The 13,232-nt window shown below is 51.1% G+C and overlaps 6 protein-coding genes across 6 annotated transcripts; 3 read left to right on the top strand and 3 right to left on the bottom strand.

Moving 5' to 3' along the window:
• Window positions 1-137: 137 nt before the first annotated feature.
• On the bottom strand, window positions 138-620 carry FTJAE_3214 (uncharacterized protein; the record flags this gene model as incomplete). The annotated part of the gene is made up of 1 exon (XM_037349488.1): window positions 138-620. One exon carries the CDS (start codon window positions 618-620, stop codon window positions 138-140), a length of 483 nt encoding a protein of 160 aa, XP_037209606.1.
• A 424-nt stretch (window positions 621-1,044) lies between these two features.
• On the bottom strand, window positions 1,045-3,073 carry FTJAE_3213 (d-lactate dehydrogenase (cytochrome); the record flags this gene model as incomplete). The annotated part of the gene is made up of 8 exons (XM_037349487.1): window positions 1,045-1,191; window positions 1,243-1,415; window positions 1,469-2,088; window positions 2,141-2,175; window positions 2,228-2,324; window positions 2,373-2,487; window positions 2,532-2,724; window positions 2,777-3,073. The coding sequence occupies 8 exons, from the start codon at window positions 3,071-3,073 to the stop codon at window positions 1,045-1,047; spliced, it is 1,677 nt and encodes a 558-aa protein (XP_037209605.1).
• Window positions 3,074-3,408: 335 nt separating this feature from the next.
• Window positions 3,409-5,795, top strand: FTJAE_3212 (transcription activator acu-15; the record flags this gene model as incomplete). The annotated part of the gene is made up of 5 exons (XM_037349486.1): window positions 3,409-3,617; window positions 3,689-4,573; window positions 4,620-5,242; window positions 5,288-5,491; window positions 5,545-5,795. 5 exons carry the CDS (start codon window positions 3,409-3,411, stop codon window positions 5,793-5,795), a joined length of 2,172 nt encoding a protein of 723 aa, XP_037209604.1.
• Window positions 5,796-5,824: 29 nt separating this feature from the next.
• FTJAE_3211 (glycoside hydrolase family 3) lies at window positions 5,825-8,320 on the bottom strand (the record flags this gene model as incomplete). Its single annotated transcript, XM_037349485.1, has 1 exon — window positions 5,825-8,320. The coding sequence occupies one exon, from the start codon at window positions 8,318-8,320 to the stop codon at window positions 5,825-5,827; it is 2,496 nt and encodes an 831-aa protein (XP_037209603.1).
• A 469-nt stretch (window positions 8,321-8,789) lies between these two features.
• On the top strand, window positions 8,790-10,477 carry FTJAE_3210 (hexose transporter; the record flags this gene model as incomplete). The annotated part of the gene is made up of 3 exons (XM_037349484.1): window positions 8,790-9,045; window positions 9,105-9,284; window positions 9,336-10,477. 3 exons carry the CDS (start codon window positions 8,790-8,792, stop codon window positions 10,475-10,477), a joined length of 1,578 nt encoding a protein of 525 aa, XP_037209602.1.
• Window positions 10,478-11,263: 786 nt separating this feature from the next.
• FTJAE_3209 (major facilitator superfamily transporter) lies at window positions 11,264-13,190 on the top strand (the record flags this gene model as incomplete). Its single annotated transcript, XM_037349482.1, has 6 exons — window positions 11,264-11,479; window positions 11,544-11,843; window positions 11,899-12,324; window positions 12,374-12,836; window positions 12,897-13,067; window positions 13,126-13,190. 6 exons carry the CDS (start codon window positions 11,264-11,266, stop codon window positions 13,188-13,190), a joined length of 1,641 nt encoding a protein of 546 aa, XP_037209601.1.
• Window positions 13,191-13,232: the final 42 nt, after the last annotated feature.

Raw genomic sequence — 13,232 nt, 5'->3', positions numbered from 1 at the left:
AGCTTAGAGCACTTGATTGGCTCATCATAAGAAACGGACTTTTTCCTCCTCCATTTACAGTCAAGTCTACGGGTATACCCGTCACTAAGATACAGCTTCGTGAATCGTATCACACCCAGTCATACACAGATGCCCATTTAAGGGTTGACAGCAAGCTTGTCAAAGTGCAGCCCTCCACCAGACGAACAAACATTGCTCTGCTGTACAATCCTCGCAACATTATGATCGCACCCAAAGCCCTGCTGACAAGCAAAAAAGTCCTGCGCATTACTCCCACCCGTCCATCTCATGCTCTGAAAAATAACACCGTTCGCCAGGGCGTTTGTCCACTGGTAATTCTTGCACGGGTCCCAGGTGAGCATGAACGGGTCGTAGATGACGTTCTGACAGCCTGTGTCGGAGTAGAGGGCGAAGTTGGTGAAGCGGAGGGGAAGTTGGCATGCTGCTTTCTGGGCGGCGTCTGAGGCGGGAGAGGTGGATGCTGAGGATGAGGGGGCTTTGAATGTGTCGGAGGATGGGGAGAAGGGGAGGGTTTTGACTGTTACTTCGGCGGGGCCTTTTGGCGCTGCAAGGGCGGGGGCTGCGAGGAGCAGAAGGCTGATGTCGCGGAGAGAAACCATTGTGTGACGTTGGAAGTTTGATGTCTGGTGTAGAATGGTTGATGAAATAGACTCTGATGCCTGGGTTGAATCTGTGAAATACGAGCAAGCCTTTAAGCTTATATAGTCAAACTTGTGTATCGTTCTGTAAAACTAGGCGTAGCTGAATGGATAGACTACGGAGTAATAATTCTACTCTAGGCACGGCCCGCTCGAATTGCGGGATCACCGTAAGCGATGCAACACAAAGGTGCCCTGAAATGGTCTTTCGAGGATGAAAAAGGGACGAATTGGGCTATAAGATGGCCGATAGACACGCCGCTTACTGTCGCCGCTTATGGCTGAGACCTGGTGATTGTCACACCGGACATGGCCGCTTATTGTATCGCCGATTATTCGACAAGGTGCAACAAACAGACCAGATCATCATGAACTCCTCTATTGCCTAGTCTTTTCGATCGAAGATCTTTCCTGGGTTCATCAACCAAAGTGGATCCAGACTCGTTTTGATAGCTCTCATGACTTGAATCGGCACATCGCCAACCTCCTCCCGAAGAAATTCCTTCTTTCCAAGTCCGACACCATGCTCACCCTGTGCATTATTGTTAGATATGTCTGTATACAGTTGGGTTACATTGCTTACCGTGCATGTTCCCTCCATCTCAATTGCTCGGGAGACCATTTTGTGAACACAGTCCTCGACCTCTTTGCGTTGCTTGTCCTCGAATAGGATTGTCTCGTGGAAGTTGCCGTCGCCGATGTGTCCGAGAATACTACCGAATAACCCTAGCTCGACAAGTTCTTTCTTGGATATGTCTATACATGGTTAGTGATCTCCGTAAAGAGAACAATCGAGCAACTGAACTGACCTATGAGCTCGGATACTCGGGATAGAGGAACAGCGACATCCGTAGACCAAACATGTCCATCTGTCTCGCGAAGCGCCATCATACTCCACAGCGCCTCTTTCCGAGCCGACCACAGAGCCTTCTGCTTATGCGGATCGCTCTCGTACTGAAAACCATTTGCATGATGCTTCTTCGAAATACTCTGGACCTGTGCAATGCTATCCTTGACCAGAGCATCACTACCGCTGAACTTGAAGAACAGCGTCGGCACCTCGTTCCACTTCATAGATGTTGCGCCCATCCTGTTGATGACGCTCATGAGGACTTCATCGAGGATCTCGACGGCGCTGATGGGTACGCCGCGACGGATGACTTCGATGGCCATGGTCGCTGCGGCTTTGACTGAGGTGAACGTTACTACCGCGATGCCTGTGTGCTCAGGGATGGGGGCTAGCTTCAGCGTGGCTTCGGTGACGAAACCTAGGGTTCCTTCTGATCCCACGAACAGCGAGTTGAGGCTGTAGCCGGCTGATGACTTCCTTGGCCGCCTTCTGGTTTTGAGGATGGTGCCGTCGCTTAATACCACTGTGAGGTTGACTACCCAGTCTCTCATGGTGCCGTACTTGACAGCGTTGGTCCCGCTTTTAAGCTGTTAGATCTACTCGTTCCTCTGTCCTGTTTAGAAGTACTAACCTGCAGTTTGTCCCAACCATACCACCAATCTGGGCCTGCGATGCATGTGAGAAAAGGAATATCCTCCTATCGAATGGCAGTACTTACCGAAGGGCCCGGATCAATAGGGAAGAAGAGACCCGTGTCTTTGATCTTCTCATTCAGCTCCATCCATGGAACGGAAGGCTGAACGACGACATTAAGACTACACGATTAGAATCCTCGTTAACAAATCTTTGATAGCACCACTCACTCGTCGCTGTGAACTTCAAGAATCTGGTTCATGTTGACAAAGTCAACGCTCACACCACCAAAAGGCGCGGAGAAATGGCCTTCGACACTGGAACCGCCAGAATAAGGAACTTGCGCTGTTAGTTCGTGTTGACCCCGTCATACCCGGAGAAATACTCACTCATCGGCACGCGTCTCTTGTGGCAGATCTTTGCAATGGTGGCAACCTCGTCTGTCGTTGTGGGAAACGCGACTGCTACCGGCAGCCGGTCGATGTTGATGGTGGACCAGTCCGAGTAACCGTGAGAATGAAGAATCTCGTCTTCTATACTGACTGCATCTTCGCCAAGCGCTTTTCTTATCTCTTCGACTGCCTGGAATCATTCAATTAGATCCATTTCTTGGGTCATTGTCATTCTTTCTTACCAATTCCATCTCCGCTCGGCTTGCATATTGAGATTCATCGTCCTTGTCTGTTTTATGACTGACTATTGTGTATAGCAATGTCCCACCTATGGTAGTTGCAGCTGCTGATAGTGCTGAGGCCAGAAATGCAGGATTCTTTCGCTGTTCTTGTCTTTGATTCTGGTGTTGTTCCTTTGATGATTTTGTTTGGCTGGTAGTGGCGTTGCTCACAGGGCGTCGTATCAATAGTCCCGCGGTGGAGCGCGACGTGGGCCTTGTGAGGCTCCTCAATAAACCGTTGGGCGACGATCTAAGCATGATGAGGTTTTGAGAGAGAAACTAGTTAGCAAGTATGAGCTGCAGCAATTATCATCCACCAGGCCTCTCTCTCTTGAATGTTCTGGGTTCTTCAACAAAAAATATCCTACAAGCCGACATTGCCTCCCGGGTAAATTCCCCACGCAATTGTGTACTAAGTTAACTAACCCATATACGGATAGTGCCCTATACGGATAGTTCCCGTCCTCCATTCCTCTCTACCCGAGAAACACCGGGTACAGCCCGTGAAAAGGCCAGGCCTCTCCCCCTCAATCTCGGCATCAAACTTGCCCCCCCCGCTCTTTTATTCTCTGCTCTTGAGTTTGTTTTCCGCAATGGACACTCCACAAACACAGGAGGAAGCAGGGTCCCGACCAACGAAACGGAAGAGAGTCGCATTGGCATGTGACACGTGCCGGGAGCGAAAGATCAAGTGCGATGGATCCAAGCCTGTCTGTAACCCCTGCAGGAAGAGAGGCGAACCGGCTGCGCGATGCGTCTACACTGTCATCGCTGGCACGGCGAAGCAGCTCAGCGAGCAAGAGTAAGTACCAAATCCATTCGTAGGGTTGTCCGATGTATATTTATTTATTTTCTTTTTCTTTTTTCTTACAGGTACATTACATCTCTGCAGAAACAGGTGCAGGATATGCAATTGGTGATCGACCAGCTCCGCCAAGATGCACAAGCAGCACAAGTCACACCCAAGAGCCCCAGAGACAGAGAGAGACCCTCGGGCAGTATCCATGCGGCGGCGGCTGCAGGCGGTCCAAGTCCCGTGAGCACAATGGGCGCTACGACTCTCACCATGAACCCTCAAGAGGATGAATTCTTCGGCCAATCTTCGGTCCACTCTCTTCTCCGAGAGGTTCCCCATGCCAACCGCCGTCACCGGCCAACGGCCCCACTGCGGAACCGGGACCAGAGCTCCGCGACGTCGTCGTCACTGCTCACGGCCGAGTTTGCTTTACCACCGAGACAGATAGCAGACAAGTTTCTGAATCTGTACTTTGATAGTGTGCATATCTTTTATCCGTGGACGCACTCAACCTGGTTCAGGAAACGGTACGAGGCGCTATGGACGTCGACGGGCTACTCGGGGATCGAGACGGGCGAGGCCGGCGATATTGGCGTGGGGGGTGACCAGTGCCCTGAAGCTTCCTTCTTCTGCGTTCTGAATACCATGTTTGCTTTGGGCTGTGAATTTTCAGATCTGCCGGAGAAGGAGTCGGTCTCGGCGATGTTCAGCTCAAGGATGAGGAGTTTGTTACAGATGGACATTCTTGACAAAGGGGACTTGTCGCATGTGCAGGCGCTGCTGCTGGCGGGACACTATGCGCTTTCGAGCGAGTATCCGATTCGGTGCTATAATATCATCGGCCTTGCTTGTCGGATCGCTGTTGGGCTGGGGTTGCATACGGAGAGACATGCTGATCAGCGATCTGTCATGGAGAATGAAGTGCGGCGGAGAGTCTGGTATGGATGTCTACAGATGGAGATGTAAGTCGCTTTGACGAGGGTAGTGATATATACTGACAATGATTAGGACAGTCTGCATGACGTTGGGAAGACCGCCTGTCCTGCAAATGACAGACGACGTCCTCGTCCCCGCCGCAGTCGACGACGAATTCATCTGCCCAAACACCACCTCCTGCATACAACCCGAAGGAATAGTATCACAAAACCTCTTCGTCGTAGAAAACATCCGACTAGCCAAGATCCTCGGAAAGATCCTGTCCTCGATCTACTGGCCAAGTTCATCCTCCGACTTTAGCGCCCTCGTTCGTCTAGACGGTCTACTAGAAGACTTCAAGACCTCTTTAGTCCCCCAGCTGAAATGGTGGGACAGCGACAGGGTTCCGACACAAGGCGCGAGGGGGCATATTATAAAACGTCAGAGAAATGTCCTGCAGGCGAGGTTTCTTCATCTCAGGATTCTCTTGTACAGACCAAGTTTCAGTGCCTTCTGCGCTGCTGCGCGGCGCTCACGACAACGACGCGGTACGGGCTCTGGTACGGATGAGATCGCTGCTGAGGAAAATACACTGCAGGGCGCTTTTCAGGCTCAGTGCGCTACTACGTGTGTTCAGGTGGCGTACGAGCTATCGGCGTCTCTGCTGGCTGCTAGAGAAGTCGAAGCAACGGGTGCATGGTGGTTCAGTCTATTCTGTAAGTCGACTCTCATTCATTCCCATACAAAGACTGACTTTTTAGACCTAATGACATGTGGTGGAATAATTATTCTGGGCGAGTGCGCGCACGCTGGAGGGAGTAAGCACTTTAACCAGCAGCAGCTCGACGCGACGTGGGAGAACACCACGGTGCTTCTGCGAGTTCTTGGTAGGGAGAATGCCCGGGCGAGAGGGTATCTAGATCATTTACTTGTTCTAAAGGAGCAAGCGCGGTCTGCATATTTCTGTAAGTCGGTGGTTTGTTTACTCCAAGATGCAAATTCGCTAACGCTTCTCTAGCAATACGCAACTCTGTTGTCCCGTCCCGGGTGGCATCTCGAAGACCATCTGTCAGTCTCGAAGGACAACCTGATGAGAATGGAGACGATGTAGTCCCTGTAACCACGGATGGGCAGGACGAACAGGTCGATTTCATGGCATCTTTGTTTCAGGATAACTGGGATTGGAGTCTTGACGGCGGTATGCCAACATATGGTGGTCTTGGATTTGGAGACGAGTTCATATTCCCTCTATCTAGTTGGCCAGCTTAATTACAACCAGTGAAGCAAACCCAACCACCTTACAGCCCCGTCCAGTACTGCGTTTCCGGATTTGTGACGCTGGCCGTCTGGAGTGTTTCTGCAGAGCTGAAGCAGACATGCAAAAGAAACTCGCCCTGCGGCATCTTCCACTTATCCACTGTGGCATCAAAGTAGCTAAAGGCGTACTTGTCCAGCTTAAGTGTAACCTTGTTTGTCTGCCCAGCCGGGATAGACACTTTGCTGTACGATCTGAGATCCTTGACTGGTCGTGGATTCCCATCGCATGGCGGAGAAGTCACATACAATTGAACCACTTGCTTACCATCCCTCGTCCCCGTGTTCTTCACTTCCAACACTAGTGAAGTCTCCGTTTTATCCGGGCTACCGAACTTGGAGTTTGCACTAACCTGTCCAGCCAACTCAAACGTCGTGTAGGAAAGACCCTCTCCGAAGTGAAACTGAGGCTCTGGTGCCCCCTCATCATCGTAAAAGCGATACCCAACCTTCAGGCGCTCCTTATAATTAAGCTCCAGGTTATCATCACAGGGGAAGTTTCCATAAGCTGGGTTATCCTCATTTCTCTTAGGCCATGACATTGGCAGTCGACCTGAGGGGTTCACCTGTCCGAGCAGAACGCGCGCGATGGCATGGCCGCACTCTTGACCTGCGAACCATGCTTGGAGAAAGCACGGGACTTGGTCGATGAAGGGAGATACTGTGACGGGAGAGCCAGAGAGATTGACGACGACGGTGCGAGGATTGCGAGCTGCCACTGCGTTGATTAGGGTGTACTGATCAGATGTCAAGTCCATCGTATCGCGATCGTAACCCTCAGACTCAAGTTCATTCGTCGTGCCAACAAATACAACCGCCACGTCAGAAGATGCAGCGATCTCTGCAGCGTGCGTAATAGCATCAGGAATGTCGACGTGCTCCATGAAGCGAAGACTAGCGCCCTGAAACATGGTTCCTCCAATCTTGGAGAGAACCTCGGGGTCCGTCGCCCAAGAGTGCAACTCGATCTTGTATTCCTGGCCAGCTTTCATATCAAGGGTGAAGCGTCGCTCAATCTTGGCCTTGTAAAAGTAGAAGGACTCTGGAAGAAGGATAGGTTCCTGTGGACGATGGAACACTTTCTCGCCGTTGACAAACAAATCTGCCTTTCCAGTTGTGATGACGGAGAATACATGACTCCCGCTTGTCGTTGGGCGCAGGGTAAAAGACATGCTAGTGCAGTACTCCTTGTTGAGATGTGCAGGCCAGGCTTCCTTGATCATGTACTCAGGCAACCCGATAGTCTGCTCATGAGCGACGTTCTCACCGACTACCGAGCTATTAAACCAGCGCAGCTGAACAGGTGAGATGGTTTCTGGCTCTGCGTGGGGTAGAGCACCAAAGACTGGCACGCCTGGTGCATGACGGCAGTCGACGCTTTGAGCTTTTAGGCCCTCGAGAGGCGAGATGATGTGCTGAGCCAGGACCTTTGCGCTGCCACCGCCGCCGATACTTGGATGAAGAGCATGGTGACCTATAACGGCCACTGAAGCTTTTGGAGGCAGTGGTAAGATGTTGTGGTCGTTCTTGAGGAGAACCATTCCATCTGCTGCGATGGAAGTGATGAACTCAAGTGTCTCTGGGTCCTCCACTGAACGCTCCGGCTTCTCAACAGGATCTTCGAAACGTCCAGTCTTTCGCGCTAGTTCAATAACCCTACCGACACTCTTATCAAGATTCTCAGCGGTAACATTGCCAGCTTCAATCTCTTTCAGAAGCTTCTGGCCGCGCCATCTCGTCGGACCTGGCATTTCGAGATCCAGACCAGAGTTGAGCGCCTGAGCAGTTGAGTAGGTCCCCATCCAATCTGAAACAACAAGGCCTGCAAAACCCCATTCTTTGCGGAGCACCTCTTCCAGTAACCAGTGATCTTCTGCGCAATACACTCTGTTGAGGCGGTTGTACGACGTCATGAAACACCAGGGATCTGAATCGCGCATGACCAGTTGGAAGGGAAGCATATAAATCTCCCGCAACGTCTGACGATCAATGTTGGACGTCATCTTGGTCCTCGACTTTTCAGATTCATTGGCGACAAAGTGCTTCGGTGTAGCTGCTATGCCTTCACTCTGACAACCCCGTACAAACGCCGATGCCAAAGTCCCAATGACGTACGGATCCTCAGAGTAAGTCTCATAGTTCCTCCCGCCGAGCGGAGATCTGATGATGTTCATAGTCGGCGCGAGAAGAACATTTGCAGATTTTGTCTTGGTCTCTTTTGCGATTTCTTTGCCGAGTTGGTATGCGAGATCTTGGTCGAAAGTCGCGCCGATGGCGGTTGAGCAGGGGAAGCAAGCTGCTGTGATACCGCTCACGTAGCTCTCCCCGCGAGCGCCGTTGGGACCATCGGACATTTTGATATGGGGAATGAAGACATCGTCTCGTTTGATGGTTGGTGTGCGCCACCAGTCAACGGCTGCCAAAAGACTCACTTTCTCTTCGGTTGTGAGCTTGGAGATGAGATCGCTGGTGGTCGTCATGATGGGAGTACTGCCGGTCGGGTTTAGGTAATGGCCAGTATGACAGGCATTGGGTGTAATAAAAGGGAATAGGCTTAGTTAGGTCGGTAGCGCAGGTTTCTTTTTGGCTTGAGGGGAAATTTGCACGCACGGGAAGCTTCCGTTGCTCGAGTCATGCTCACAACGGGTATCACCCGAAAACTCGCTCTCCTCCAAGGTTTCGCTTCCCGGGCTGTGAAGCTGACGTGACATTAGATCCAGCCCCGTGGGGTCGTTGACTTTTTTTTTCTCGGGGACCCCGCAATACAGCACGAGTTGTAAATTCCCAGGGGCCCATGATGTTGGGTTGTGCGGAGTAACCAACGGACGGTGAGCGAGCAGGTAGGTAGGTATGTATATTAAAGGTCAAGGTGTTGCACATCATCAGCATCATCACTCCCTCCATCAAACACCACTTCCCTTCTTTCATTGATTCCAAATCGATCACAACATGGGCAAGAAGGGTTTTGAAGACAAGACGGACGTGGCCATGGCGGAGAATGCAGGCCATGTCGTCGACGAGCAGATCCTTGATCTCGATCAGAGAATTCAGGACCTCGTTGCCGTCGCGCCTCCATTCTACCAGAACAAGAACCTTCTCCGTCTCTATCTTCTCATCATACCAACTTGCTTGGCAGCTGCTATCACCTTGGGATTCGATGCGAGTATGATGTCTGGTCTTCAAGCTGTACCTTCGTGGGATAACTGTCAGTGCGCTCTTATTCTAAGCCTGGTGTTGGAATTGTTACTTACTTGACTCCTCTAGACTTTGGTCAACCTCGTGGTGCACTGCTTGGTATCATGTCTGCCATCCTCCCTCTTGGATGCGTTGTCGCTACACCTTTCATCAGCTTGGTCGGTGATCGCTATGGACGACGAATGGGTATCTTTGTAGGCGCTGTGATCATGATCATCGGTGCAGCCATCCAAGGTGCCTCTGTTCACTGTAAGTACTCCCTCAAATCATCACCCAACTCATCCATCTAACCCTGTTTAGTCGCCATGTTCCTCATCTCCCGTTTCATCATCGGCTTCGGTCTCGTCTTCGCAAACGCCTACGCCCCGATGCTCATCGGAGAACTCGCCCACCCGAAAGAACGACAAGTCATCACATCTCTATATCAGACATCTTGGTACATCGGCGCCATCCTCGCTGCTTGGGTGACCTTTGGAACCTTTAGCATCAAGACCGAGTGGGCGTGGAGAATCCCGTCTCTTCTGCAGGCTGCCCCAGCTCTGCTTCCCATCTCATGCGTCTTTCTCCTTCCCGAGTCGCCTCGTTGGCTCATCGCCAATGGGCGCAGCGAAGAAGCCAGGGAGGTGTTGGTGAAGTGGCATGCCAACGGCAACGAGGAAGATGAACTTGTCAAGCTTGAGTTTATCCAGATGCGAAATGTCATTGAAGCTGAGGTCAGCAACGAGACGGGTTGGAAGGACCTTTTGACATCGCCTGGCAACCGGAAGCGAGTCTTTATCCTGGTCTGTCTTGGCTGCTTCAGTCAGTGGTCTGGCAACGGTCTTGTTTCCTACTACCTTGTTCGTGTGCTCGAAACCGTTGGTGTCAGCGACGCTCGGGAGCGCAACATTCTCAACGGCTGCCTCATGATCTTCAACTGGCTCACCTCAGTGGTGTCAGCCTTCCTGACCGCTCACATGAAGCGCCGAACTCAATTCCTCATCTCTGTAGGAGGCATGCTCGGCATTTTCGCTTCTCAGACCCTTTGCGCTGGTCTCTTCAACGAGGATCACAACAAGGCCGCAGGAACAGCCGTCATCGCCATGCTCTTCCTCTTCTACTTCTTCTACAACTTGGCCTTCAATGCTCTGCTCTACTCGTACCCTGTCGAGATTCTTCCCTACCCCATCCGTGCCAAGGGTTTCTCGCTTCTCATGTTCTTTGGTAAGGCGAGTAACTTTATCAACACCATGGTCAACCCCATCGGTCTTCAGGCATTGGCGTGGAAGTTTTACTTTGTGTATGTTGCTTGGCTTGCTATCGAGCTTGCTGTGGTATGGAAGTTTTTCGTCGAGACAAAGGGCCCCAGTCTCGAAGCTATCGCTGCTGTGTTCGACGGTCATACTACGGCAGTTGAGCATGAGTCGCAAGACTTTAAGCAGAAGAAGTTGGAGGAAGATTAGTTGATACTAAGTAACTAGATCCATATCATCTCGACCTATCATAGTCGCATCGCCTTTAGTTTACTATATTGAATGTTGGTAGACACCCATCGCCTCTTGTGCCGCTAGTGTTCAGTGCATGCTCAAGATGACTTCACCGATCATCCAGGCGCTTCTAGGCCATCAGCCTGTTGTCTCTTCCCATAGACAGGACCCACCCATTTTTGACATGGCCAGAAAAATGAAAGGGAGTAGACGGCAGCGGCACCGGCATTTTGATCAGTCTGTTGATTTGATAGCGCAGGTTGCAGCATTACTCGACGTTATGCAGCAGTGTAGTACTTACGTAGCTGGCAATATCTCCCCGGATGCGGCTCAATAAAACTGCTTAAACAATTCTACAATTATCGGTCATAAGGAGACGCGTCTCCGGTGGGAGGACCATCTTGGAATAAAGTTCGCGGTGGGATAGCCTGTCACGTCCAAATTTCCGGTGGGATGGTCAACGAGGCTTGGTCTCAGAAAGACGCCAATTGGTTCTGCTAACACGATACCCTGTTTCTTCAGCAATTTTGGCACCATATCCTGTCAAATGGGGTCCAGACCTGGTACTTCTCCGCACTACGTACTTTGGGGTCAAAGCAGAGTTCAGTTCCCCACGGGGTTGACACTGACAGGAACATAACTTATAAGGGAGATGCCGACCCCTCATGTTAAACACGAAGGATCAGCAGCAGGGACTTTCGACATTCAGAGATCTCCAGCACCGATTGACAGGCTATTAATTGTCAACTTTAGGTCGCAGTCATGGTTGCCGACAACGTCGTCGTGAACAAGCACACGCTTGAGGGTCTTGACCTCGGCGATCCTCATACCATCGAGCTCATTCAACGCGCTCAAGATGGAAACGCCGCTGATAGAGATCTGACCATTCGCCAAGCCCTCAAGAAGTACAGAAAGGCTGTCCTATGGTCGTTGGTCTTGTCAATCAGTCTGGTGATGGAAGGCTATGACTTGGTCATGGTATGTATCGTATCCCCAATTGGAACCCTCTCTGTAGCTTAGGCTAACCTTTGTCCTCTGACAGCTCGGATCCTTCTACGGCTTAACCCAGTTCCAAGACCACTTCGGCGAGTATAGCGCCAAAGAGGGCAAGAAGGTCATCTCACCAGCTTGGCAATCCGGTCTCTCCAACTCGTCACAGGTAGGACAATTGGCTGGTCTTTTGATCAACGCTTGGGCGCAAGATAAATTCGGTGCTCGGACTACAATGATGGTCTTTATGGCGTATCTTGTTGGCACCATCTTCATCCTCGCCTTTGCGCCGTCGCTGTCCATCTTGGCGTTTGGTGAAGCTCTTTGTGGTGTTGCTTGGGGTGTTTTCCAGGTAAAGTCAAAACATCTTGGGTGCATGAAGCTATACTGATGGATTCCCACGTTAGACTCTTTCTACTACCTACGCTTGCGAAGTCGTCCCCACGATCCTCCGTCCATACGTCACAGCCTGGGTCTGCATGTGCTGGGGTCTCGGCATCCTCATCTCATCAGGCGTTGTCCGAGCATGCCTTAACATCGAGGGTAACTTGGCTTGGAAGCTACCCTTCTATCTTCAGTGGGTCTGGCCAGTGCCGTTATTTTTCGTCGCGTACTTCGCTCCTGAATCTCCATGGAACGCCGTCCGTCGCGGTAAGCTTGAGCTCGCTAAGACGTCCCTACGACGACTTGCGTCAGACGATGGAGATAGAGAAGGGGAGATTGAGGCGAGCTTGGCATACATACAACATACCACTGCTTTGGAAAAGGCTGAGACTGGTGGTGCTTCTATTCTTGAATGCTTCAAGGGCACCAACCTTCGTCGTACCGAAATTGTAAGTCACTTCTCACTTATCTTGTCACTTTCCTCTAACTCACTTATAGAACTGCGTTGTCTGGGCTGCCCAGATCCTCTGCGGAAACGCCATTCTCGGTTTCGTCGTCGTCTTCCTCCAAGCCGCTGGCTGGTCCCAAGTCCAGTCCTTCAACCTCAACATCTCCCTCTCGGCCTGTTACATCATCGGCGGTATGATCTGCTGGGTTCTCTTCCCTCGATTCGGTCGCGCGACTATTTATATGAGTGGTCTTGTGTTCATGTTCTGTTGCCTTATTGCCATTGGAGCTCTTGGATGGTCCACCAGCAAAGACGCTTATCTTGCTGTTGGTCTACTGTTTGTGGTGTCGACTCTTTGTAATATGATCACAATTGGACCGGTGTGCTATCCTATTGTCGCTGAGACTCCTTCGGGACGTCTTAGGTATAAGACTATCGTTATCGGTCGGTTTGTGTATAACCTGACTGCCATCTTCAACAACTCTGTTACCCCAAGAATGATTTCGGCATCCGGTAAGTCCACCTTCAAGTAAACACCATGATAGTTGTGAGAGAAGCTAATGATAAGTACAGGCTGGGGCTGGGGCGCAAAGACAGGTCTTTTCTACGCCGGGACCAATGCACTTTGTCTCCTCTGGTGCTGGTTCCGTCTTCCCGAGACCAAGGACCGTACCTTTGGTGAGATCGACATCCTCTTCGAGAACCGTGTACCAGCTAGAAAGTTCAAGTACACTAAAGCCGACCGTAAGTATTCGCCCTTGGTCAATTCTTTCTGGAGCGGGCTTACTAATGTTGCTGTTAGAATTCGCACTCGAGAGCGACTATGTATCGGAAAAGGTTGGACCAGCTGTTGACCACAAGGATTAAACCAGTGGCTATATCATGTCGAGAGTAGTCATAGAAACGATG

This window comes from Fusarium tjaetaba, assembly GCF_013396195.1.
Source record: "Fusarium tjaetaba strain NRRL 66243 chromosome Unknown NRRL66243_c0000063, whole genome shotgun sequence".
NCBI classification, from domain to species: domain Eukaryota; kingdom Fungi; phylum Ascomycota; class Sordariomycetes; order Hypocreales; family Nectriaceae; genus Fusarium; species Fusarium tjaetaba.
This window is presented reverse-complemented; position numbering and strand designations above follow the sequence as displayed.